Source organism: Canis lupus, chromosome 25, assembly GCF_048164855.1.
Source record: "Canis lupus baileyi chromosome 25, mCanLup2.hap1, whole genome shotgun sequence".
Taxonomy (NCBI): Eukaryota; Metazoa; Chordata; class Mammalia; order Carnivora; family Canidae; genus Canis; species Canis lupus.
The window spans coordinates 5,519,416-5,544,721 of record NC_132862.1 but is presented as its reverse complement, the minus strand read 5'-3'; the positions used below and the strand labels follow the sequence as shown (position 1 = coordinate 5,544,721).

The 25,306-nt window shown below is 56.9% G+C and overlaps 1 protein-coding gene across 8 annotated transcripts in view; it reads right to left on the bottom strand.

Moving 5' to 3' along the window:
- KMT2D (lysine methyltransferase 2D) overlaps nt 1-24,232 on the bottom strand; it is a 36,168-nt gene extending 11,936 nt beyond the window's left edge. For 4 of the 8 annotated variants that reach the window (XM_072798053.1, XM_072798057.1, XM_072798059.1 and 1 more), the window contains exons 1-37: nt 24,095-24,232; nt 19,731-19,816; nt 19,353-19,479; nt 18,959-19,182; nt 18,729-18,838; nt 18,397-18,559; nt 17,940-18,105; nt 17,726-17,840; nt 17,434-17,591; nt 17,082-17,227; nt 15,136-16,944; nt 13,934-15,042; nt 13,359-13,472; nt 12,888-12,998; nt 12,157-12,261; nt 10,980-11,161; nt 10,636-10,800; nt 10,435-10,544; nt 10,290-10,337; nt 9,406-9,627; nt 9,056-9,175; nt 8,853-8,966; nt 8,502-8,632; nt 8,273-8,420; nt 8,010-8,075; nt 7,721-7,831; nt 7,406-7,543; nt 7,216-7,300; nt 6,761-7,002; nt 6,590-6,663; nt 6,333-6,383; nt 4,396-6,207; nt 4,096-4,278; nt 3,884-4,020; nt 1,768-3,662; nt 244-367; nt 10-94 (exon numbers count right to left, since the gene is read on the bottom strand). In XM_072798053.1, the coding sequence (XP_072654154.1) occupies nt 10-94; nt 244-367; nt 1,768-3,662; nt 3,884-4,020; nt 4,096-4,278; nt 4,396-6,207; nt 6,333-6,383; nt 6,590-6,663; nt 6,761-7,002; nt 7,216-7,300; nt 7,406-7,543; nt 7,721-7,831; nt 8,010-8,075; nt 8,273-8,420; nt 8,502-8,632; nt 8,853-8,966; nt 9,056-9,175; nt 9,406-9,627; nt 10,290-10,337; nt 10,435-10,544; nt 10,636-10,800; nt 10,980-11,161; nt 12,157-12,261; nt 12,888-12,998; nt 13,359-13,472; nt 13,934-15,042; nt 15,136-16,944; nt 17,082-17,227; nt 17,434-17,591; nt 17,726-17,840; nt 17,940-18,105; nt 18,397-18,559; nt 18,729-18,838; nt 18,959-19,182; nt 19,353-19,479; nt 19,731-19,779 (10,749 nt within the window). In that variant the 5' untranslated portion in view covers nt 19,780-19,816; nt 24,095-24,232. The remainder of the gene's footprint in view (nt 1-9; nt 95-243; nt 368-1,767; nt 3,663-3,883; nt 4,021-4,095; nt 4,279-4,395; nt 6,208-6,332; nt 6,384-6,589; nt 6,664-6,760; nt 7,003-7,215; nt 7,301-7,405; nt 7,544-7,720; nt 7,832-8,009; nt 8,076-8,272; nt 8,421-8,501; nt 8,633-8,852; nt 8,967-9,055; nt 9,176-9,405; nt 9,628-10,289; nt 10,338-10,434; nt 10,545-10,635; nt 10,801-10,979; nt 11,162-12,156; nt 12,262-12,887; nt 12,999-13,358; nt 13,473-13,933; nt 15,043-15,135; nt 16,945-17,081; nt 17,228-17,433; nt 17,592-17,725; nt 17,841-17,939; nt 18,106-18,396; nt 18,560-18,728; nt 18,839-18,958; nt 19,183-19,352; nt 19,480-19,730; nt 19,817-24,094) is intronic. The other 4 variants (XM_072798055.1, XM_072798058.1, XM_072798056.1 and 1 more) reach the window with 3 other exon arrangements.
- Nucleotides 24,233-25,306: the final 1,074 nt, after the last annotated feature.

Here is a 25,306-nt window from a genome sequence, read left to right as displayed (position 1 = left end):
ATCACTTACCTGGCCACTTCCAGCTGCCACATGGTTCTGCAGATCACTGCCGGGCCCCCCTGAGAGCCTCTGGGCTAGCAGGGACACTTGCTGCCTAGAGTCCGCCACAACAAAGGGGATGTGTAGGTCATGGAGAAAGTTGAAAGGCAGAGAGGTAGGACAAGTAGGGAGGGGGACAAGGAAGGAGAGGGGAAGGACTAGGAAAGGAAAAGAGCTGATCACCCCCCACCTCCCAAGTCTTACCTGTTCATACCAGGTGCCACTCCAATGCTGCCCTGAGCCATCACCTTCTTGATGCCTTTCAAAGCCACCATCTTGGCCTTTGCAATGGGATCAATGATATCTTCTGCCGCAAATTTGTCCAGATCTGGAGAGGGGAGAGCCGGGTAAGCTGGACATTGGAGTCAATAATCCCCTCTATGTCTGCTGTGCCTTCCAACACCCAACACCTTGGCCTCCGCTGAACCAAGTAGGACAACGGAATGGCAAAATAAGGGTAGAAAGACCACTGAACTAGAAGCCAGGCAGCCTGGGTGACTCAGCTTTATAATTCATAGGAACGTGGTCCTGTTTTCACTTGCACAGCGCTAAGAAGAGATATTAAGTAAGGATTCGTGGGGCCAATACATCACTGTCATTTGACTTCTCTGAGCCTCAGTTTCTTCCTCTATCTGACACAGCTCATGATTCCCTACTCTGCCTATCTCATGGAACTACTGAGAGGATCAAATGTGACACAGACTATGAGTACACTGTATGACCCAGAGAACATTCTTCAAAGAAAATATTCTTAGGGCAACTAGTACAGCCCAAGAACCCAAGATGTGGGCACTGTGCCAAAGTCTTAGATGCCAGAGCTGTTTTGGGCGCGACATGCATCACCTATAGCCCACTTTCTTGCCTGCTCAGGGTCCTGGGTAAAAAAGGAGAAATAAGCAACCAACCAAAACTTAAAATCTTCCTAAAATCTCGCACATTGTGTATTTCTCTACTGCTCACAAAAGTTAACTCTCAATTTTTTAAAGGACTAACCAAACTCCCTCTCCTCATACTCTGAAAGAATAGGTAAGAGGATCAGAAGGCCAGGATTCAAACTCTAGCTCTGTCAGTTGTATGAACTGGGCAAGATACTTAACCTCCAAGCCTGCTTCCCTTTCTATAATTGAAGATAACAGCAGTACCTATTTAATAAATTTGTGATTCAATCAGATGACGAGCACAAAGTGCATGGCAGGCTGCTTAGCAAATTACAATTTAATAAATGCTACTATAATTGAAGATCTTTCTTAACCTGGCCCCACTTCTTCCATGTCCAAAATTAGGGTAGTACCCACTCACCTCCCTCCACACAGAGTCCACTCCTGCCTAACCACTTCACTGCTGTCTCCAAACGTACTCGCTGGCTTCCCACCAGCAGTCTCACTCAAGTCCTCGCCCCTACCCGGACTGCTTTGTCCTGCACCACTTCTCTCCCAACTCCCCATCTGCTGGTCTCGCCTCGGCTCCAGAGCCTTTGCTAATCAGGCTTCATGCATTCATTCCATTCATTCCAACATCTGAATGCCTGCTATATGCCAGGCGCTATTCCTCCCTTCACAAAAGCTCCAACACTTCTGCCTGCACTGCTAGTATGGCATTTAGCCCATGCTCTTTGAATCCCACTTCCCTTAGCTGGGGATGATTATAGGTCCCATAGCACTAGTGTCCACTTGGTGGTAGCAGTGATCACCCCTAAATAACTAAGCTAGTGCCCCTGGCTGAAGTTACCTGTATCCGGGAAGAAGCTGTTAGCCAGTTGCTGCTGCATGGCCAGCTGCTGAGGTTTCATACACATAGAAGGTGGCATGGTACCCATGGGCTTCTGTGCCAGCACTGGCTGGGAGCTCTGCTGGGGCACCAAGCCTGCCTGCCCTCCATGCTGCCCACTTAGCATATGCCCTTGATTGGATACCATGGCCATGGATGGGGCCAGACGTTGCTGCAGGGCATGTGCTGGTGGCTGGGTGGGCATCAGTGGTTGCGCCAAGCCTGGCTGTCGCGAACCTCCAAGTCCTAGGGCAAGCTGCTGTTGGGGTCCAGACAAACTGGGAGAAGAGCCCTCGTGTGGCAAAGACATGGCCTGGGCAGGGCCTGGTGCAGACAGCAAGGAATGTTGCTGTTGTTGCTGTTGCTGCTGCTGCTGCTGCTGAACAGGCTGCAGCTGTGCGGAAAGCTGCTGCTTCTTCTGGAGCTCCTTCTTCTCATGCTCCAACAGGTCCTCGATAAGTAAGGGCAACTCACTGGCTACCAGCGAGCTCTCCATCTTGTCCAGCTCATCCCCAGATGCAGTATGGCCACCGGGCAAGGTCAGGGCCTCACTCTCCAGCTCAAACTTTTCCAGCAGAGAGGACCCTCCTGGGCCACTCAGCGGGCTGGGGGTCAACAGGTGAGCTGGTGGTCCTCCCGTGGCCCCAAAGGGGCCCTTCTCAGTTGTGTGCCCACTGCTGGAAAAGGGTCCTGTGCCCATCCGGGTGTCCCGGCTGCCCATAACGCTCTGACCTGGCTTCAGCCCCAGGCTTAGGGAAGTGGTAGCAGGTGCCGGCTCTACCTTGGGGGTGGTAATGGCAAATTGGCAAGGGGAAGGGTGGCGCCCACCTTCCTCCACCTTGGGCTTCACCTCTGGAAGCACTGATGCCAGACGGGGCTCAGAGGCATCAGCAGCAGGTGGAGGGCGTTCCTCAGGGCCCAAGGATACTGGCTCCACCCCCCGCAGAAGGGCCTCCCGCTCTGCCTTTTCATTGGCCGATTCCACCAGCCTTAGGTGCTCATTGAAGATGTCCTTTTTGTCCCCAGTGTCCAGCTCAGGATCAGTGTAGGCCAGTAGATCAAACTCATCCCCGTTGAGCAGGTCATCCAGGTGGGGATCATTGGTCTCCAGGTTTTCCAAGGTGCCCAGCTCATCATCTCCCTTGGCCACATCCACACCCAGGCCTAGGTGAGCAAGCTCCTCATCATCCTCTAGGGCCTTGTGGGCATCAAACTCATCGTCCAGCTCAGGATCCTCGCAGGGTAACTTCCCAGCTTCCAGGGCCAGAGGAGGAGGACGGCCAAGCTCAGTGCTTGAGGGGGGCCGGCTAACCAGCTCCAAGCTGGTGGGCAGGGAGGGACCTTTGGTGTGGGGTATTGGATGGACGCTGTTGTTCAATTCAGGGGCCGGGGGTGCTGAGGGTTTCTGTGGGGGAAGGCCTGATACCGCGAGGCCTCGAAGCCCTTCAGGAGCCATTCGGTGGGAGTCCTCACTTACTGGGTAAAAACGGGGTCTCTGAGGGGGGCCCTGACCAGGAAATGGAGCCCCCCCAGGTCCTAGTCCCTTCTGGACATTGTGCCGCAACTCAATGAACTGGGCAGGACCAGCTGGACCAGGCACTGGCTCTCCGGGGCCAGGCAGGCGAGTGGGAAGTCCCGCCAAGGGGGAACCCAGGGCTGGGCGGCCCAGTTCAGGCCCAGGAGTTGACGGAAAGCGAGTAGACATGGCAAGTCGCATGGAAGTGGCTGCCGTTGCCTGCTGCTGTTGCTGCTGCTGCTGCTGCCACAGTTGCTGCTGCTGCTGCTGCTGCTGTAAGGGCAGGGACCCAGGGTAGGGCGCTCGCTGATAGAAGGCTTGGGAGCCTCCCACCAGTTGCCTGGAAAAACATGCAATAGTCAGTACGACGAAATCAGGATGGAGAGCTAGAAAATAGGCTTAGGGCAGCAGGGAAGGATGGAGTTGCTGCAGTCAGAGGGAATGGGGAAGAGTTAAGTGACACGGGGACAAGGATCAGCCATGGGAAAACCAGGGGGAGCACACACAGGTGGGGAGGTCTGTTCCCTTGCTTTACTCCAAGGGAACCCCTTGGAGCCTCACCGGCTATTCACATCCAGAGAAGAAGGGGTGGCTGGTGGAGGTGGCCGGGAGAGTCGGTCATCACCAGGAAAAGCCCCTGGCCCCAGGATGGGGCCCCCCAACTTGCTTGGGGGCAGCCCCACAAGGCTACTCTTGTCCTAGGAGAGACAGAGATAGATGAGGGGGGCCATCTTCAGGACCCTGAGCCCCTCACCCCTTGCCACTCTACCTACCTGGGTCCCGGCGAAGGGGGTCTGGCCTCGACTCAGCTGCTCAAAGGCAGGGCTGCTGGGCTCAGCACCCCAGCTGCCCGGGGGCCCCACAGCTCCTGCAGCTGCTGCAGCTGTCTCCTTCTCCTGCCGCAGGGTGTTGCGCTGGATCTGCTGCCGAATCAGCAACTCCCGGAGTCGCTGGCGCTGTGCAGAGAACAGAAAAGTGGAGTAAGTCCATTCTACTCTAACCACGGGGCTGGCACAGAGACAGTAAAGGTATTGTGGGGGGTGGGGGAGGTTTGCTCCAGGATGTCTACCCACCTGGCGCTGCTTCTCCAGTTCTGTTTGGCTGAGACTGGACAGGCTTGGGTCCTGGGTACCTGGAAGTTCAGGTGCCACCAAAGAGCCGCCCATTCCAGCCCCTGGGTCTTCTCGCTTATCGACCGGAGAGGTGATGCCTGCCCGCTGTGAGGCTCCATGGGACAGGTAGGGGAGGGATCCATCGGGTGCAGGTGTGGGTAGGACTGACGGGGGGCGTAGCGGGGACAGCCCAAAGCCCTCTCCTGTGGACCCGCTGCTGGATCCCAGGGGGCTGCCCGATGGGTGGAAATTCCCTGTGGCTACTGCGTAGTTTGTGCTTTGAGGCTTGCCCAAGGTAGGGCCAGGCCCAAAATGGCTGTTGATCCCATGGGGTGGAGGGAGACCAGGCTGAGGGACAGGGGGCTTTAGGGAAGGCTCCCCTACCGCCTGAGGGAAAGTGAAACGCATGGGAGAGGGGGTGCCCACAAAAGCACCCGTCCCAGGGGACCGGGCGAAATTTGGGGGCTGTCCACTTGGGACCTTAGCATGGAGCTCACCTGTTGGCCCTGAGGGCAGGGCTGCTGGGAAGCCGCCAGCCCCCAGTGGAGTGTGGGCTAGAGGCCCAGCCTTGAAGGCAACTTCAGGGGGCTGGGGTCGGGGTGGCTTATGCAAGGGGGCAAATGGGTCACGGGACTGAGGGCGTGAGGGAGGACGGGAATAGGGGTCAGGGGACTGGAAGCGAGGGGTAACAGGGGATGGGCAAAAAGCCTCGGCAGACAAAGGACGGGGTGTTAACGGAGACTGGGAGCTGGACTGGGACTGGGGACTCGCGGGCACTCGGGAGAAAGGGTCTGAGGGCAATGAGCGAGGAGGCAGGGCACAGCAGCTCTCAGGAGGTGGGGGTTGGGGCCGAGGGGTCAATGGCGGCTGGGCATAGGGATCAGGGTAAGGGCCAGGGCGAAAGATGTCCGAGTGGCTGGGGGAAGAAGGGGCCAAAGCCTGGGCAGGAGGTGGCTCCTGGGGCCTTAGGCCCAAGCCCGGGCTCTGGGGCTCTACCTGAGATGCCCGAGGGGTCAGGGGGGCTTTGAAGACATCGGGTGCCTTTAACTCCAGGCTGCCCAGGTGGGGGCCTGAGGAAGGTGAGTCAACAAAGCCTAGGTTTGGGGGCCCGTAGCTCGGAGAGGATGCCCCAAGCTCTTCCTTCTTCACCTCTAGGGCCTTCCGAGACTCGCCAAAAGGTGGGGGTGACAGCAGGGGTTCGGCAGCCTTGCCTCCCCCTATCCCTGGGCTCTCAGGCACAGCCAGGTTGTCCAGTGAGGGGCAGCGGGGTTTGAGAAAGGGGTCAGGTGTGGAGGGCTGGTGTCGGGGGGTGCCAGGTGGGGTAGTGTGGAATTCCCCTGGCTGGCCAGTCCCAGGACGAGATGAGGCGCCCAGCGTCAGAGGCGGCGCGGGGGCCCCAGTCGGACTAGGATAGGGAGGATAGGTAGGTGGTGCCGTGGGGAAGCGAGGCTCCAGAGCGTAGGCGGGGGCCAGTCCAAAGGGGTCCTGCGAAGGCACTTGGGCGGGCACCTGGGGTGGGAGCTTGAGGAAGAGCTCACCGGGCGAGTCGGGGCCGGGCACTGTGCCCACTGGCGGCTTCAGGAACCCGTCCGCAGAGGTAGACAAGCCGGCGGGGGTTGTGGGGCTGCCAATGAAAATGGTGGGGGCAGCAGCAGGGGGCGGACTGCCCAGTGCCCCTGGCTGGGGGGGAATGCGGAGATGTAGGGCTGGTCGGTCAGTCTTACGGGCCATGTCGCCCACCTTGGTCTGCTTGTTGATCTGGCTCTCAGCCTGCTATAGGGGGAGACCAGGCATAGAGCAGTCAGGCTGCTGTGGCAGGCCCTATGTCCCCCATACCCTCAGAGAGGCCCCCAGGCTACAGGATTTGGGTGGCATGGCCCGGCCTGGCCCCCACTCACCTTTTGCACCTTGTTGATGCGGTGAGCCGCCCGGTTATCTTTGGCCTTTTGCTGAGGAATACAGGACACAGCCTTAGGCCTACGACTCAGTTTCGTGCCCAGCCCCCATCCCTCATGTCACTCACTCCCTACCCAGGAGCAGATCCCTTCTGGCCCAGTCGCTTTAGGAGTGGGAAATGGAAAGAACTGAGGTGAATTTCCCAAAGACATCCTCAAGCCCCAGTTTCCACCCAGACACAGGCTCCCTGCCATCTCACCAGGTAGGGGGCTTTGTCAGCAGCTGGAACTTTTCTCCAGAGCTTCATGATTTGTTTGCAACGGCTAGACCAGTCTGGAGGGCAAAAGCATGTCATTAGAGGAGACCTGGCATGCAAACCCTGTGCCACCACATTACCAGGCTGTTGCCCTTGCCCCCGTCCTATGGGTACCTGGGTAATCCTGCTTGAGATTGGGAAAGTTAATGTTGGCATAGAGCACAGGCGAGATGGTGGAGAGCTGGCCCAACTCCTCATCCTTCTCCCAGCGCTGAAGGCTCCGCTGGTTATAGGAGAGCCCGTCGCCCTCACCCTCCGTGGTGGGGGTGGTGGGGGTGGAGGGCGTGGTGCCCCCCGAGCCTGTCCAGGGGCTGTCTGGCTCACCGGGTTCCGGGCTAAAGAAGCCCCCGCGCTCCCTGGGGCGCAGGGGCAGAGAGTCACAGAGGGCAGGGATGCCAAGCCCCACCCCAGACAGACTGCCTGGAGCCCCCAGGTCACTAACTAAGGAGCAGGGGGGAAGTGTTGCTACAGCAGCACCCAGGAGTCCAAGGTCCCCTCCTTTGGCACGGCCCCAGTGGGAGGGAAGGGACAATAGGGACTGCCCACAGAAGTTAGGCATAGATACCAACCTAGAATCCAGAAATGGGGACTGGCAGAGGCCTGGGTAGGAGTCCATTGGGCTGCTGGAGGGGAGATTGCCCAAAGGGAGTCCACCTACAAGAGGCGGAGGATCAGAGAAAGGGGGCAAGACACCCCTCCTGGGGGCAAGCCTGGACAAACCTGGCCACCCAGTCTTCACACCACTCCCAGCCACGTCACCTTGGAGAAAGGGCCTCTGCAGCGGTGTACGGCTGCCATCTGGGCCGGGGGTTCCGCAACCCAGGTGCTGCTCTCGTTCAGAACCCAGAACATCCTTGAAGAGCTGCTGCAGGTCCTTGGATTCCATCTTGGGCAGTTCTGTGGGGGGTTGATGAAGGATGCCGCTGAGGAAGACTGGGAATTTGAGGGGACACCCCAGGAAAGGTGCCCGGGACTCCCCATCAAAGCAGCTGTGCAGATGGTAGTCCCACAAGTAGGACCTTCTTCTCCCACAGAGGATGCTTATACCCGAAGGAGTGTGGGCCATAGCCTCACCTTCCGTGGGAATCCTATCTAAGTCAGAGCTAAGCATCCCTTCACCCGGAGTGCCAGGCTTCTCGGGGTCACTGGGCACTGGGGATGCCTTCACACCTCCATCCTCAGGTCCTGCAATTGCAAGGAGACACCTGTCAGCCACAGACAGCGTAGAGGCACCACACTGGCCACCCTGAACCACAGAGAGCATGAAACAGTTTTCAGCCCCCAACCCGGATTGTGCTCAGGGGCAAAACATGTTGACAGGCAAAACCAAGACAGGAGACGCGTTCTTCCCAGCAGCCCTCACCTGGTGTATCAGCCTTGCCCTCAGGGCCACGGGATTCTTCATCTGCAACATCCGGACCATCATCTCCTATGAGCAACAGTCCCCGCTCCAGTCAGAGATGCCCTACGCTTCATGCCCAGAATGGGTCCCCAGCTCCACAGGCCAGGGACTTGGCCCACCCTCAATTCCAGGAGACGAGCCTGTTCCCTACCAAATCCCCCCACCAGCTCCTAAGCACAGGGAGGTTGGATCCCTTCATATCACCTCACCCCGACATGACTGACCTTTCTGTGAGGTGGGGAGCTCCTTCCTATCTGAGCCTCCATCCCCTTTGGCTTTTGGGGTTCCTAGGCCAAAAGTTGGCCGGCCCATCCCAACTGCAAAAAGGGCCTTCCGGCTCAGGTCCAACAGCTCCTTCCCAAAGAAGGCTTCCTGAGGGAGGAGGAGGAGAACTGGGCTTCTTCATGCTCTGCAGGGCAGGCCTTCCCTCACCCCACAGAGCCTAAGACCCACCTGCAAATAAGCAGGAAACATGTCTTCCAGTTTGCTCTTCTTGCGCCCTCGCCTCTGCTGCTTCTTTTTCTCATCCCCATCAGCTAAGCTCTGGTCCACAGGGCCCTCAACAGGCAGGTCCACAGGCATCACTGGGGACAGAAGGGGAGATGTCAGCCCCTCTCAGGGAACACCAGGCATGCTGCTCCCAACGCACCTGAGGGAGGCTTTTGGGCTGCTTTCTCCCCAATGCCAGTTGGGTCCACCACCCTCTTGGCCGTACAAGTGAGCCCTCACCTCCCGGGCCTCCCTGGCAGTGCCCCACAGTTCCTGTGATCCCCACCTTCTCCCAGGCCCCACTGGAGCCCTCACCCGTCTCACCCTCGTCGGGCTGCCCATCCCCACTCAACACCTCCGCCTGTGCAGCAGGCCCCTTTTTCACACGTGTGTGGGATTTCCGCTGTCGCACCATGAAACCACCGATGCCTACGAGGAGGCAGAGCCGAGACTGAGAAGCCGCTGGGGGGCCTGGTAAGCTATCCCTTGCCACACACCTCCCCATCCCAGGGCCTCACCAGGCCGATAGGGTTTGCGTTTGCGTTTCTTGCTTTCCTCAGTTTCCTCTCTGCCAGGCTCCACGTCAGGGCTGACAGGGCCCTCCAGTTTCATTTCACATTCCATGTGCTCCACGCCACCTGTGTACGGGCACAGAGAGAGAGGGAGAAAGATCAGAGACATGGGCCCTTTTAACCTTGTCATCCAGCCACCCAAGAACAGAGTGCCCAGTGCCTTGCTACAAAGCCATGTGGCAAGACCAACAGTGGCTCCAGGGGGACTGGGAGAGGCAATGCTGCCCCAACCAATGCCCTACTCTCACTGACACCCTCCCACTACATGGGCACTTCCTGAGATTCCCCCGCCTGACCTTCACCCTTGAGCAGCTCATCAGTGTCCAGGTCCCCATCCTTCTTGTCATCAGGACCAAGGGCATCTGAGGGCTCAGAACCCTCCAGCCCTGCCTCGCCTGGGAGGCCAAGCCGTCCTCGCCGCTGGCGCCGCTTGTGCAGGGGTGACATGGTAAGGTTACGCAGCACAGCCATGCCCGTTTCTGTCAGCCACACGCCCTCGAAGCGAAAGTATTGAGGCTCTGCACAAAGGGGAAGAGCATGTAACCCCTGGATGGAGGCCCCAGAGAAACCAGAACTCTAAGTTTCAGCCTAAGTCCCCAGCTGGGACAAAACCAGCAAAAGACAGATCAAAGTGAACACTGGCGCATGAGGGTTGGAAAGGACAGGCCACTGACAGGTGCTATCTGAGGCCTGAGTTCTCTTTCAGTGACCCGGAGGGGTTCATGGAGACGGCTACTACAGAAGCCTGACTTTGCTCATGACTAACACTAGCTCACCAAATATACTCTCTAGCTGCCTGGGCCTGCCGAATGCCACCAAACAGTGTCCCAGATGCCAGGAGCAGGGCCCACATGCTGCTGGAGGAGGCAATGGCCACAGCCTCCTTCACTGAGGAGAAAAAGTTCTATTCTGTGCTCTCTGAGGTGAGAATCTGGCAGTGCGAAGGTCATGCTTGCCTAGCAGAATGAACTCTGCCTGGGAAGATGGAGGCTTTTGTTCTCATCATAGGTTTACCACTAACCTACTGGCATGACCTTGAGCAGACCACTCAACCTCCAAGGATCTTAGTTTCCTCCTCTGAAAATGGGTAGAGGAAGTTGTGGGGGGGCAGGGGCTGGAGCTGGACTAGACGGTGTCTAGGTCTCCTCTGGCCTTGGCATTGGGGATTTCTGTGACTCACCTGGCTCTTTCACCTTCATAGGCACCAACTCTGGAGGTGCGACAGGTGCTATGGAAGAGACAGACAAACCAAGGCAGCTTGAGTCCCAAAGCAAGACCCCCCCTGCCCTGATCCCTCACCACTCTCCCCAGCACCTGGCACTCACCAGCAGGCTTTACTACATAGGGCTGGCAGGAGACACAGTCAAAGCCCTCATTGGCCGCCTGCTCCACGTCATCCTCCGTGAAGAGGCTCTCGCAGCCAGCATGCATCCACCTGGAAGAAGGGAGACCATAAGAAATAAACCCAGATAGTGCAAGGAGGAGAACAGGGTAAAGGCCTATATAGGGGAAAGGGCCATCCTCACCGTTCACAGTGGCGGCACTGGATTAGTAGGTCCTCTTCCACGTATGGGGTGTGACAGATAGGGCAGGTCACCAGGCTGGCGCAGGGGCCGCAGTGTGTGTAACTATTTTGCCATTCACAGTGGAAGCCAGGGGAGGCGGCCCCACACTGCATACAAGACACACACCTGGTAGGAGCAGAAAGACAGACCCTTGGTACCTAACCTTCCAGAGGCACCTGGAGGCACCTTCACACTGAGAAGCGAGCAACCAGTCCTGCCTCCTAAATCCAGCCTCTGCCATGTTAGCAACATCACATCTCTCCAACATTTCTGGCCCAGGCCCCCCAAGATCCCGGTCTCCTTACCACTTGCACTTCCAGCCCCCCTTGGGCACGGTGAGCAGTGGCGGGTCCAGGCAGTATGTGTGGTAGCTAATGTCACAGTCATCACAGAGCAGCAGGCGTGAGGGGTCCGAGGCTTGGCCACACACCTCACACACGATGCACTCCACGCAACGCCAGCCCTTTAGCAGCATCACCTTGGTGATCTGGTGTGGGAGATGCCAACTTCTCAGGGTGTGATGTACAGGAGAGGGAAGATCTCTTAGGGGAGGGTGGGCCTTACAATGGGCAGAGCTGGAGGACCTTGGTGCCCAGGCCAGACCTCCATCTGAGCACAGGAAGGCTATACAGAGCACCCTCACCCCCAAAAGCAGTGGTTCTAAAACTAAGGCTCTCAGGGATCTCCACTGGTCAGAGAACAGCCTCACCCAGCCATTGCCTCACTACAACCTTTCACTAGCCAAATCCCCAAAAAGACTATGGGAAGAATTAGGTTGCATTTTCCCCAACTTTTCTTGAATGTTTAGAAACCGCTACTGCTTAAAGTTCACGAATGTTAGCAGTGAACAAGTTCATGGGGATCCCTGGGTGGCTCAGCGGTTTAGTGCCTGTCTTTGGCCCAGGGCGCAATCTTGGAGTCCCGGGATCAAGTCCCACATCAGGCTCCCTGCATGGAGCCTGCTTCTCCTTTTGCCTGTGTCTCTGCCTCTCTCTCCCTCTATGTCTATCATGAATAAATAAATAAAATCTTTAAAAAAAAAAAAAAGTTCAATTAACATTAATGAAAACCCCAAAACAAGTGATCACACGGGGATCAAAACCAGCGCCTTCTCTTTGTAGCCATGTGCTTGCAATTTTGATTTCATACTTTATCTCCAAGCCATATCATGTTTTCTATTAGTCAGGTTTTCCCAGCGTATACGATAAAGTTATACCAACAAATCACTGTCTACCACAAAGAAACTTAATAAAGACCACCATAATTTCCAGAGTACTTTGCTCCAAGATGAGTTTGATAACCACTAGTGACTAATAAATAACTTTCATGACCAACAGCCATTTTAACTAGTGTGACCAGGTGTCAACTATACTCGAATTTAAAAATTAAAAAAAAAAAAAAAAAAGTGACCAGAACAAGGGCCTAAGATAAGAAATAACTGACCCCATTCCATAGCCCAAGCCTCTTGGGCCTTGAACTCACCTTGCTGTTGACACAGTAAGGGTGATAGCACTGGGAACACTGGGAACAGGCAAGGAGGTGGCCCTCTGCCCCCCGGCCAAAGCTGCCACAAACCACGCACATGTCCTAGAGAAATACAGAAACCTAAATATCCAACCTGGTCTCTTCATCTCACTCAGTCCCAGCGACCAACTAACACTAATCTGAAAGGAGGGAGTCAGGGAACCAAAAACCACCCCCCATCATCAGGACACTTAGCCATCACAGGCCTGGTCCTTCCTAGCGTGCCTTGCTCATCTGACCAGGGATCTGAACTGGTACATCCCGACTGGGTAAAAGAAAGAGAAGTCAAAGGAAGGGAAGAAAGTTAAAGACTGGTCAGGATGAGAGAGGAATGTATCTGACAAAATTCTATCAGCTTTGAGATTATTCGGGTGAGAATGTACATTAATTTCCCTAGGCCATAAGCTCCAATGCGGCAGAGGGCATTTCTTGCCTTTTTCATTGCTATACCCCTTGCTCCTAGCTCAGTGCCAAGCTCAGACTCCTCTGAGTCTAAACAGAAATTTGACGGATGGACAAACGAACGAAACGTGATCCTGGTTCACTGTCTGTTTTCTCATTAGCCGAATATCCCCAGAAGTAGGTCCTTGGTTTTCCCCATTTACCGTCCCACCAAAATACGCACACCCAATGCTGGGTTTGGCAGGTCTCAGTGCTGAGGATGGGACTACACCAGTCAAGTACGGTACCTGCATTAGGACAAACTTGTCTGTGTTGGAGAAGAGAACCACAGTATTTTGCATGGTGTCGTCATCGTCGTCTTCTTCCTCTTTGCTGGGAGAGCTATCGATATCAGCAACCTTACAGGCAGAGAGTTGTGGCAAGTGAGGCAGCTAAATCTGCCCCCACTAAGCTGCTCTCCTCTTTGGTGTTGGGGGAAGGAGGAGTGAACCCCTGGCTAAGATGAAGGCCAGGAGCCAGGACTAAGAAGCAGAAGAACACCCCAGCTCCCAAACTGGGCCTCAGCCCGACAGCAGAGATTTCAGAGAAGCCTGGGGGCCAGGTGGACAGAAGGAGCACAGACATTGCTGGACAGGCCCTAGGCTAGCAGGCAGGTAGGTAGGTAGGTGAGCGTGCAGGGGACTGGCAGGATTTAAAGGGTGTTTAATCTTGAAGGGACCAGCTGAAGCATGTTTGGGAAATGGGAAGCCTCTCCTTACTACCAGAGTCTCAATGGAAGAAGTAGTTGATTTTAGCCGGGCCCGTCCTCTCCCACGTCCTCCATGGGCTCCTCCACGTGGCCGGCGTCTTCCTGGGAAACTACTGCTGCGACCCTGAGTGAGGGAAGAGGATGGTTACAGGAGCAAGTCGGGAGCTTGCGATCCTACAGCGTAGGGGGAGAGAAGAAACGAACGGACAGAACATGATAGGTGCTAAGGTCCAGGAGTCCCAGCCAGGACAGGGGAAAAGCCAAGCTCTCGGACAGCAACAGGCAGGTAGCTCCAGTTCAAACCATTCCCCTGTCCCAAGGAGAAAGAGTGACCAACATGGCACAATGAGAAAAACACTGGCCAGAAAGACTTGAATTTCCAGTCTGTACTCTTACTGAGTGACCACGAACCCGTGCAATTCACTTCCCCCTCTAATGTATCAGTATTCCCCTTAATGAAGTAAGAGGATGAACTGAAGAATCTCTGCGAGTCTAGGATTCAACAAAGCCAGGTAGACAGTGACACAGGTCAATATCCTCAAGGGTGGCATCATGACCACAACCAGTGGCTGGATAGTTTCTCACCTGTTTGATGCGGGAACGAGCCGGGGAGCTGCGCCGCCTCCCCTTGTCCCCCTCGGCTTTGCCTCCGCCAATTGCTGTCCCAGCATCACATAGTAGCGAGTCGTCAGTCTCTGGCAGCGAGTCAGTACAGAGCCGCAGGGAGCCCTCATCCCGGGCTGGACTAACGTCTGTAGATACCCCCAGCTCCATGGACAAGGAGCCGCCCCCCTCGGGGTCAGGAGAGCCTAGCAGGGGCTCTGAGCCAGGAAAACTGGCACTGGCATCACCCTGGCTCAGATTAGAGATCTCATTAACGATGTCGGATTTGATGAGAGTGGGTGGGGTAGGGGCCACCGGTACACGTGGCTCCTCTTGCTCTTCACAGGGTGAACCCTGCCCTGCCTGCTTGCCTTCTGGGCCATAGACCTCCATAGGGGTCACGGGGGCCAGCTCCTCGGGGTCCAGGAGCACAGGGGAACCCTTAAGTTCACTAGCCAAACTGCCAGGGGTCTGTCCAGCCTCTGGCTGTGAACCAGGAGTGTCAGTCCCATCCAGAGGGGCTGTGTCTTCCCCCAGACCAGAGAAGTCATCCAGAGCTGGGGCAGGGCTGGGTGCGGGGCAGGAAAGGTTCCCCATGGGCGAGGGGAGAGGACTAGTGGGGCTGGGTTCCAAGGCTGGACACTCAGGTTCTGGGACTTTCTCAGTCTCCATCTCATGCGGCTCAGCCTCATCTGAGACCTCCACTGCCTTCTCCATGGGACTCAGTGGGGAGGGAACGGACAATGGCAGAGCAGGAAGAGAACATTGGGAAGGAGGAGAGTTTTGGGGAGGAAGGGAAGGTTGCAGGAGTGGAGAACACCGAGAGGGAAGGGGCTCCATCAGGATGGGAGAGGCTGGTCCCATTGGGGAGCCTGGAGATGGGGGGAGGATCATAGGGGGCACAGGCTCAGGGTCAGTGCAGTTAGCTTCTGGTGGAGGGCTGATGGGCGTCTCAAGGATGGGGGCAGCCAACGGCGACTCAGGGTCACTGTCCCCTTTGGCACCAAAGGGGTACTCTAACTCCCCCAAAGGAGACAGAGCCGGCGGGGCCACAGTTGTGATAATGGGTGAGAGCGGAGGAGGAAGAGGATCTGGAGAGAAAGAGAAAAAGGGAGGCTCTTAGATTAGATGTGCCATAAAGAATTAAGACTGTCCCAGGTAAGAGGGTATTAATATCCCCTTACCTGGTGGCATCAGCTGAGGTGACAAGGATGGCTCCCCGGATGGGGACAACGGCAACTCCTCTGGTAGAGGGGACAGAGGTGGTTCCCCAGGCTCAGACAGGGCCGGCTCTCCAAGCAAGGGGGATAAAGATGGCTCCCCAGGTGGGAGGAACAAGGGCAATTCCTCAGGTGCAGGGCATAGGCCTGGCTCCTCAGGGGGCTCTTCAGGTCGAGGGGACAGGCGCGGTTCCTCAGGTCGAGGGGACAGGCACGGTTCCTCAGGTCGAGGGGACAGGCGCGGTTCCTCAGGTCCAAGGGACAGGCGCGGTTCCTCAGGTTGAGGGGACGGGCGTGGCTCCTCAGGCCGGGGGGACAGGCGCGGCTCCTCAGGCCCGGGGGACAGGGGCGGCTCCTCAGGCATGGGGGACAGGGGCGGCTCCTCAGGCCGGGGAGACAACTGCGGCTCCTCAGGCATGGGGGACAGGCGTGGCTCCTCAGGCCGTGGGGACAGGCACGGCTCCTCAGACCGGGGGGACAGGCGCGGCTCCTCAGGCCGGGGGGACAGGCGCGGTTCCTCAGGCCGGGGGGACAGGCGCGGTTCCTCAGGCCGGGGGGACAGACAGGGCTCCTCAGGCCGGGGGGACAGGTGCAGCTCCTCAGGGGCAGGGGACAGGCATGGCTTCTCAGGCCGGGGGGACAGACGTGGCTCCTCAAGCCAAAGGGGCAGGCGCAGCTCCTCAGGCGCGGGGGACAGGCATGGTTCCTCAAGTGCGGGGGACAGGCGCGGCTCCTCAGGCTGAGGGGACAGGCGCGGCTCCTCGGGCCGAGGGGACAGGCGTGGCTCCTCGGGCCGAGGGGACAGGCGCGGCTCCTCAGGCCGAGGGGACAGGCGCGGCTCCTCGGGCTGAGGGGGCAGGCGCGGCTCCTCGGGCAGGGGGCAGAGTCGTGGCTCCTCGGGCAGTGGCAACAGGGATGACTCCTCTAGCGGTAGGGTCATGAGTAAGTCCTCCGGTGGCGGAGAAGCAGGTGAGTCTTCAGGCGGCGGGGAAGTCGGGGAGTCCTCAGGTGGTGGGAACAGGCGGGAAGCCTCAGGTGGAGGGGATGTGGGGGACTCTTCGGGTGGTGGGGACAGGGGAGATTCCTCAGGTGGTGGGGACAGGCGTGACACCTCAGGCAGGGAGGACAGGCAGGATACCTCAGGTGGGGGGGACATAGGCGAGTCTTCAGGTGGTGGGGACATAGGCGAGTCCTCAGGAGGTGGGGACAGACGGGATGCCTCAGGTGGTGGGGAGAGGGGAGACTCCTCTGGTGGAGGGGACAGGGGCGATTCTTCAAATGGTGGGAACAGACGAGATGCTTCAGGTGGCGGAGACATGGGTGACTCTTCAGGTGGCGGGGACATGGGTGACTCCTCAGGTGGTGGAGACAGGCGAGATGCTTCAGGTGGCGGGGAAGTGGGCAACTCCTCAGGTGGGGGGGATAAGGGAGACTCTTCAAATGGTGGGGAGAGGGGTGATGCTTCAGGCGGTGGAGACAGGGGCGTCTCAAGTGGGGGAGATGGGGGTGACTCCTCTGGTGGAGAGAACGGCGACTCCTCCAGTGGAGAAAAAGGTGATGATTCAGGTGGAGGAGACAGAGGAGACTCCTCAGGCGGCGGAGAGAGGGGTGATTCCTCCGGTGGTGGGGACAGACGCGATGCCTCAGGTGGTGGGGATGTGGGCGATTCCTCAGGTGGTGGGGAGAGGGGCGACTCCTCAGGTGGGGGCAGCAGTGGCATCTCCTCGTTTAGGGGGACCTCCAACCGGGGCTCAAGTTGGGCCCCTGCTCTCCCTGCAGACATAACACACTAGGCTCCCACCTAGCCCAGCTCTACTCCATACAAAGTACAGGGCCTGGGGCAAAGTGGAAACTGTCTCTTGCCGCAAACCGGCAGGAATTACTTTCAGGGACCCTCAAACCCCACTCACCTAGTGGTTTGGCTTCACATTGCAGGGGCCCCGGTTCCTTGGGTTGCATGGAGGTCACGTGCCCACCCTTTGGCTGCCCTTGGCATGCAACGTACAGAGCTTTGGGCTCGTCAGTGGGGGTATCGCCAGGCTCTAGGGGTGAGAACCTGCAGAGGGTAGAGGGAAGCAGGCACCGTGGCTCTCGTCAACTATCAACCCCCCAGAGAGCACCCTGGGGCGAGGCATGAATACTATGGATCCTACTGCCCACCTTGGGGCTCTCCTCTCAAAGTCAACTTGCTTTAACACATCTCCTGCCAGTCTCAGTACTTCCGAACCCCCATCCCTCTCTCTCCCGGGCCATGCTACTTACCTGCTGCAGACAGGGGGATGCTGCTCAGCCACAGAACCAATAAGCTGTCCTCCCTGGGCCTTGTGACAGCGGTGACAGAGTGAGTAGTTTTCAAACCACTCAGAGTTGGGATTCAGCTCCGCTGAGCCTGCCCCACAGGCCCGGCATACCCGGCATGCCTAGGGGAAGTAAGTGGGCAAAAGAGGCACTGGTCAGAGAACAGACCAGAGGAGCGCAAAAGACTCCCCACAACTGAGAAGATGTTATAAGAGGCAGAATGAAGGAGAAGAAGGCAGACCCGGAGGACGTTCACCTTGCACTTCCAAGAGTGAGCTGGCAATTCCTCCATTGGTGGCTTGAGGCAGAAGGTATGGTATCCTTTGTCACACGTCTCACAGACCAACATCTTAGAGTCATTCCCAGGTTTCCTGCAGGGACACAGGGCACAGAACAGGGTCATTCCTCCCCTCATTTTCAACCCGAACCTGCACTTCACCTAAGGCTTCTCTCCTGCCCCTTATTCTTACCTGCAGGCTTGGCACACTTTGCATTCAGGGCACTGCCAGCCAGCACGCTTGCGGGCGGTAAGAGCAGTGTCCAGGCAGGCCCCGTGATAGTGATGCCCACAACTGGTACAGAAGAACAGGTCACACAACTCCCCTGGCCCCTCGCATACTGCACAACGAGCCTCCTCTATGGTGGGAAGAGACAGAGAACGCGGGTCAGCTACGGATTCCTCGCAGGACTCAGCACAGTGCTCTCTACATAACAGGCATTCCATAGACACAGAATGAACAAACAATAGTTACTGAGAATCTGCCTAATATATGCCAGGCACTGTTCTAGGCACTGCAGATACCATGGTAAACAACACAGGCAAAGTCCCTGTGCTCACAAAGTTCACGTCTATTTTAGTGGCGCATACACACACTGCTCTGCAGAGCACAAAACCCCCTGGGCACACTTGGCCAGAGGACTTCTTACCCAGATGTGCAGCCCCCTCACTGTGCTCCGGGCATAGCAGCTGCAGTGTTTTCATGGATAAGAAGGAACCGCTGGCAGTCGCACAAGGGAAGTGGTAAAGCCGTGGACATCCGGGTGAGCGGCAAGGGATGGAGGCACCGAGCCTGGTGCAGTGGGAGCAGCGCTGCCAGGGTAGAGACAAAGGGTCAGTACCAGCCACTCTCTCCAGAGCAATAGGTCAGGCACTAGCTCCGCCTCTGTCTACCCACTGCCCTTCCATTCTACCCCTCAGAAGCCCACCAGCTCTGCTCGCTCTGCCCTTTACCTATGCAATCCCTTGGCCCCAGCCCCACCTGTGAGATCCCTGAGAAGATGGCCTTGTCCACACCACATAGTTCTGGGCCCTCCTGCCCCCATACACCTGCCGACCACGCAGCACACCAATGGTGAGCCCAGCAGGACCCTTTAAAATGGAGAGGGGTAAACAGAATGCAGTTAGCAAAAAGGTAACTACTGGCTCAGGACCACGCAGCCCTTACCCCATTTCCTGCCCAAGTCAGCTACCCCACCTCCCCTCACTTACCTCCAGGTTCTCCTAGGTGGGCAGGTGTCAGGCCCTCAGGGAAACCAATCTGTGACAGGTCCTCACTGGGCAGCACTGCCTCGTTGGGCCCTGGGTTCCCCCCAGGGGACACCACTGGACACTGGGGCCAGTCAAATGGCAACTCAAAGCGCCGTAGTTCCCGCTGCCCATGTAGACTAGGCTCCCCGCAGTTACAGAGAGCACAACGCCGCACTGGACCCCCACTGTGGACATACAAGCATCAGCACCATGCCAGGCCCCTGCCCAAAGACAAGCCTAACATCCCCATAATATGCCTATGATTGCCAAACACTCATCTTCCTCCTCGAAAGCCCAGACTCTCAAATCAAATCTTTGTGTGCCTTTATATCCTCATTTCCCCCAAACTAGTTACCTGCAGTCCCGGGGAGGCTCCTGAAGCCTAGGACCTCCAGAACTGGGCACAGAGACCTCCCCCACATATGGGTTGGGAAGGTCTGGCTCAGTGGTGCCTGACTCCTCAGAGGCTGCAGGTCCATCAGCTGAATGAACAGACAGAGAAGCATGTATCAGCCATCATCCTCTATATAACACTAGTCCACTCATCAGACCCATGAGATTAACCAAAACCCTCACAGTGATGGCAATTTGACTTTTGTTCCAAAGAACAAAGTCCTTCAATTACCTGTCTATCAGACAGACTTAGCTCCAGTCCTTGTGCCAGTGCCAGAAATCTAAGGTTGCCTGGGAAGGGCAGAAGGCTGCCAGCAAACCCAGAATTTGCCCTACTCACCTGCCGGTTCTGAATCTTTATCCTCACCAGGCGGCTTCTGGCTGTCCATCCCTCTCTCCGACTGGGCAGGGCCCTCTCGGGGAGACCTGTCAGGGCCAAAAAGAAAGATCTATATGTCTAGTAAGTCTCCCCAACTAAACACTTTTCCCAGAATCCTAGGAGGTATAAAATAGCTATTGCTAACTAGACTTTACAGAAAGCCAAGCAAAGCCATACCTACAAACTCCTGTTCTAATGACATGGAAAGTCTTTCTCCCTAACCCTTATCCCACTGCCTACTCCCTCCCCAGATAAACACATACCCTATTGTCCCACTCTGGATTCCCAGGGGATCCACTCCTCTTTCCCCCTTCCTACCTCCTGCGTAAGAGTTCCCAAGGCAATAGCATCCAACTAGAAGCACATCCAATCTATATCTAGTACCACCCTTTGCCCCATGGCTGAGTTCTTGGTTCTTGGTGGGCCCTATTCCCTGGCCTTTTTCTTCAGATTTCAAGTCAGCTACCATCCTAGAGGTATGTCAGTGCCAACCCAAGGGTAGTTAAAACTCAAGAAGTCTGAGTACAGTCAAAATCCCTCTCCCAGAGTCAGAGTCTGAGGTCTTGCAGGATAGAGAATACATTACTGAAACTAAAGCCCAGTTATGGATGGATCTCGCTCCTACTTCCACTGGTTTCAGATCCCAATCATAACAGAAGAAACTCCCCAATTTCCCAATTTCCCCCCATTGCCCATCCAAATCCAGCTCTGGCCCCTGCTGAGACTGAGCTCAGGATCTCACCCAGCCTGAAGGCCTCAGGTCGTTGCCCTTAGCAACGCCAACTGCCCTTCCTCCTCAGATGTCCCTAGTAGTTAACAGAAGTGGGCCTTAAGAGTTACTGAGCATGTGTAGCCAGGCTTGAAGCTAGGCATGCTGGGAGTTGTAGTCTCAGGAAGCACACTGCCACTTGGAGGAGTTCTAAACCAGGGAGGACACAGCAGAGCAGAGTAGCTTCCTTCCTCTTCCGCCAAGCAGGGTTTCCACACACACTATGGGGGTGGGGGGCAGGGGGTAACGGTCCCCTCTTCTACAATCTGCCTGCCTATACCACAGCCAAAAGAAACACATTAAAGTTATACCTAAGAGGGTTTAGACACACTCTTTGGGCATATTTTCCTAAACCTTAGAGGGAACTAAGCACAGTACAAAAAAAGAGAGAAGTGAAGAGTTACAGAGGTGAGGAAGAAGAAAGACATCTTACAGGAGAAAGAGGTGCCAGCAGCTCTTAATAGGAAGGGTAAGGACTTAAGTAGAGAAAAGAAGTATAGTGTTGGTAAGGATGGGGGGAAGGTATACATGGGAAGGAGGGAATCCCTAAAACAGAACTCTAAATAAAAGTTTGAGATATTTATCTCTCCCACCTTTTCCACTCCTCTCATTTAACCACAGGGACCACATCAACCTTAGACAACTATCTCTTGCCAAACCGAATACCCCAGTGGTTGGCCACTGGGGTTCAGTGAATGGGGCAGATGAGATGGGGAACACTCAAAGGTCCAGGATTGGCGAATCAATTAGCTAAGAACCACAATTATCAGTCTTCTTTCCATGCATTCACACTCCCATCTCCAGAGACGGGCAACGCACTCTCTGTGACATATCACAGGAAAACAAAATTTGTTTTACTTTTTCTCCCCCCTCAAGTTATCAGAATCCACTAGACTGGGAAAGACACAATGTTACCTCCATTCCCAGGTCATCTCTTTCCCAAACCTGCCACACAATCACACCTGAAAGGAAAGCAGGGTGGTCATCTGGCCAGCCCATAGAAAAGTTGCTCTGGAACTTCAAGGGGCCCTTAGCAGCCACAGTTGGGAATTGGAGGGGTTAGAAGTCAGGGCACCAGGCAGGCCCCTCTTCCTAGTCAGTCATTCAAGGCCTGACCACACCCAGAGACTTCAAAGTTGCCTAAATGTGTACATCCTACTGTATCTTACCACTACATGCCCCCAAAGGTCCTCCACAGCTGTGCTCTCAGAGTTAAGGCCAAAAGAGTCACAAACAGTAAGAAATAAAAAGCAACAGTGATAATACAGTAGGTGGGAGGAGGACTGCCTCACACAAGGCCAGAGGGACAAATTCCTCTGCCCTCCCCCGAGCGCAGCCCTCTCAAGCTGGTAGGGCTGGCAGTGCTCAGGGAGGTACAGAAACCACCTTCGTCCAGCCTTGGAAGACAGAGTACCAACATCCTCCAAAGCCAGAGCCAATTCATGGGGCCATGGAAGACAGACCCAAGAAGCAAAGAGTAGCATCCTCCAAGCTGTACCAGAAAGAATCTAGGGGTACCTCCAAGAAGCCTGGGCTCTTCTCTACCCCTGCAGTCTAGCAACTGCACCCTAATGCTGAGTCCCAGTTCCCAGGTCCCTGAACAGATCTAAACAAATAAAGACCATAGGTTCCCCTGTCCCATCTTTCACAGCCAGAAACACACACACACACACACACACACACACACACACACACACACACACCAAGGGCTTTTTCCCTAGATCTAAACTGGGTTAATGCCTAGCCAGGCTTCCTCTGGGGAACTAGAGATCCCAGAGAAGTATAGATCTAGAGAGTAAAACTGCACTGGCTTCCCTCAGTCCTGGGCCTAACAGGCCCAAAACAGCAAGGAAGAAGACATGGATTCATCTCAACCCAATCTCCCTGCTGCCTCCATCCCAGACCAATAGTTTAACTCCATTTTCCCAGCCAAAGGGGAAATGGAGGCTTGGAGAGGTGAAAGGCTGAAACAGGCCCCTGAGTGAACAGCTCTTCTTCAGGACTCAGGACTTCCTGGTTCCCAGCCTGAGAATCAAACCACACCTCTCCCCACCCCCATTTTGGGCCGGCCCTCCAGGAAGAATCCAAATGGTAACACTGGCCTCCCGACCCTGCGGACTGTCTCTGGGTCATCCTGGGGTTAGCCACAGCTAACAAGGAGAGGTTTCTCCTAAGGAAGTTCTTTGGGGACACACAACAGGAGTCATCCTCCTGAAGAAGCAGGGGCAGAGAGTGGGGGGGGGTGACAGCTAGCCTCACTCCACCACCCCTGTAGCACCTCTCACCTCAGGGTTACCACCCAGAAATCGTTCAAGAGCAAAATCCCGATTTTATCCTTTCCAAGACCAGGCTCGAAGAGATCTAGCCTATGTATGTTGGAGGGGGTGGAGTGAGGGAGCGAAACACACCAGCCAAATCCCTGCTGGGCAGCATGACAGCTGTTGAGAGGGGCTGTCCCAGCCCAAGGCCCAGAGGCATGAGGCTCATGCTGCACCTTTCATGCACTCATACACACACCCCTTCTCCCTAACACCTCCTGCCAGGGTTGGAAACACAGGCTTCAGGAGAAACAGCTCTGATCAGGTCATTTCTCCTCCAAAGAGGAACAGGCCACCCTATTCTGCAGGCTCGGGGCAGGATCAGAGGACCAGTTAACATTCCCTGATTGAAAAGGGTTGGAGAGGTCTGGGAGGAGCCTGTGGGATTGGCTGGGGACTTATGGGCAACCAGCTCTCCACACTAGGCCCAGAGAAAGCGGGAGACAAAAGCCATTTTTTGCAGCCCACATTCGCAGGGAGCAAATCTCAACGGCCTCCTCTATAATCCCCTAGAGATTATGTCCATCCCCAGAGGAGGGGAGGCAAAGCAGGCTAAGACAGCACTAGGCCTCGCTGGGGTCACTTTGCCAGGCAGGGGCAGTTTAAAGTTGAACAGCAAGGCCAGAGCTGCCCCCAGCCCCGCCTCCTTCTTGCCCCAGCCACCCAGTTCATCACACTAGGCAATTTCCACACACTCTCCCCCTTTGCACAGTGAAACAAGGCCTGGTGAAAGATCCAGGGTTCCTGGAGTCTCCCAGTGACTGCTCTGGGTGCCCGGATGGGCCAGAACAACCTTAAAGTCCAACCTGGCAGTAAGTCTGACCTGGCAGTGGCACTCTACCGTCCCTCCCAAAGTTGTTCTGTTCCCAAGGCCCACAAGGAACCCTGAGGGAGAAGCGGCCAACTGGGATTGGTGCTGGCATCGGGGCCTGGGTCCTAGTTTAGCAGAGCTTCCCCCCAACACAAAAATAAACAGGCAGAAAGGCGATCTGGCCAGGTTCCCAAACTCCCGTGGTTCCCTGAACCCCTAGTCTTTAAAGAGGCACACCCCAGACACCAGGCCTCAGTTCTGCCCCGGCGACTGGCTCAGGTTCCCTTGACAGACCCTGCCAAAGGAACCCTCCTCAGCTCTGGCACCCCTTTCTCCAACCTAAAGGCCAGCTCCGGCCAAGATAGTCCATCTGGCTATGCCCCCAGTCCAACCCTTTCTGGGCCCTGGCCGGGCAGACTTCACTCACCTCTTCACAGGGCGATCCAGAAATCCTCATCCGAGAACATGGCCAGAGCCCGGGCCGCTCCCCGACCTCCAACCGCCAGAGCGATCACAGCCGCCCCCCGCACGGGGGGGCTTAAGGGGGCCAAGAACGGTAAATCCAGGTCGGAGTGGCCACCCTCCTCCCCCCGCAAAAAAGCAAGAAGCCAAAGAAGGGTTCTCTGCCTCGGGTTCCAGCAGTTTAGGTTTCCATGGACAGCCCGAGGGCGGCGAATCCCGAGCGGACACAAAGAGAGCACCGGTGGCTTTGATCTTGGGCAAGCAGGCTCCGCATCCGCGTCGCCCGGCGGCCTCTCAGTCCTAGGGCCGGGCCAGCGCCCCGGCCGCCCGCGCTGGGCTCGGGCGGAACGTCGAGGCTCTCCAGATGGAACGTCGAGGCGCCTCCCCAGCAGCCCGGAAGGAATGCCGCGCCGCCCCGCGCCGGGCCCGGATGGAACGTGAGACCCTCGCTGGAGCGCCGAGCCCCTCTCCCCGCCCGGGCCGGCGCCCCGGGGCCGCGCGAGCTACGGCGACGCGGAGCCGGCGGGGCCGCGGGGCTGAACCTGACACACACCCAACGCCGGGCTCCTCGGCCCCGAGCGCTCGCCCTCTGAGGCTTCGAGCCCCCCACCTTCTGCTCCCCCCCGGGGAAGGGAGGAGGGTAGGTGGGCGAGGAAGAGGAAGGGGCGGGCGGTGCGAGCCCTCTGCCCGCTCCCCTCCGGCCGCTCCAGGCCCTGCGCTCGCCTCCCTTCCCCTCTGGCCTCGGGAGCTGCCCCGCCCCCGGCCTGGCCGGCTGTGATCGGCGGCACCCTCTCGACCCCCGGCTGGCTGTGATCGCGGGGGGCCTAGAGGTGCATGGCCCAACCCCGGCTCCCGGCACCGGGGGGTCAGGAAACTGAGCGGAAAGTGGGGAACGAGGCAGCCATTTGCAACCGGAGAGGAAAGTAGTGCAGCGCGGCGCCGCTCCGCCTCCCCCCCTCCGCCTCCTGTTCGGCCGGTAGGGTGGTTCCTGCGAAGGGGCTATTTCCTGGCCCAAGAGCTCGGCAGCGGTCGTGGAGATTCAGGAAGCCTCCGGCGCCAGATCCGGGGGGCCCTTTTGCCTGGGGAACCCCACTCGAGAAGCGGAGAAAGGAGAAGACGCGGCCCTATTTTGTGTTGGAGCGGAGCGGCGGAGGGATACGGCCCTCTCGGAGGAAAG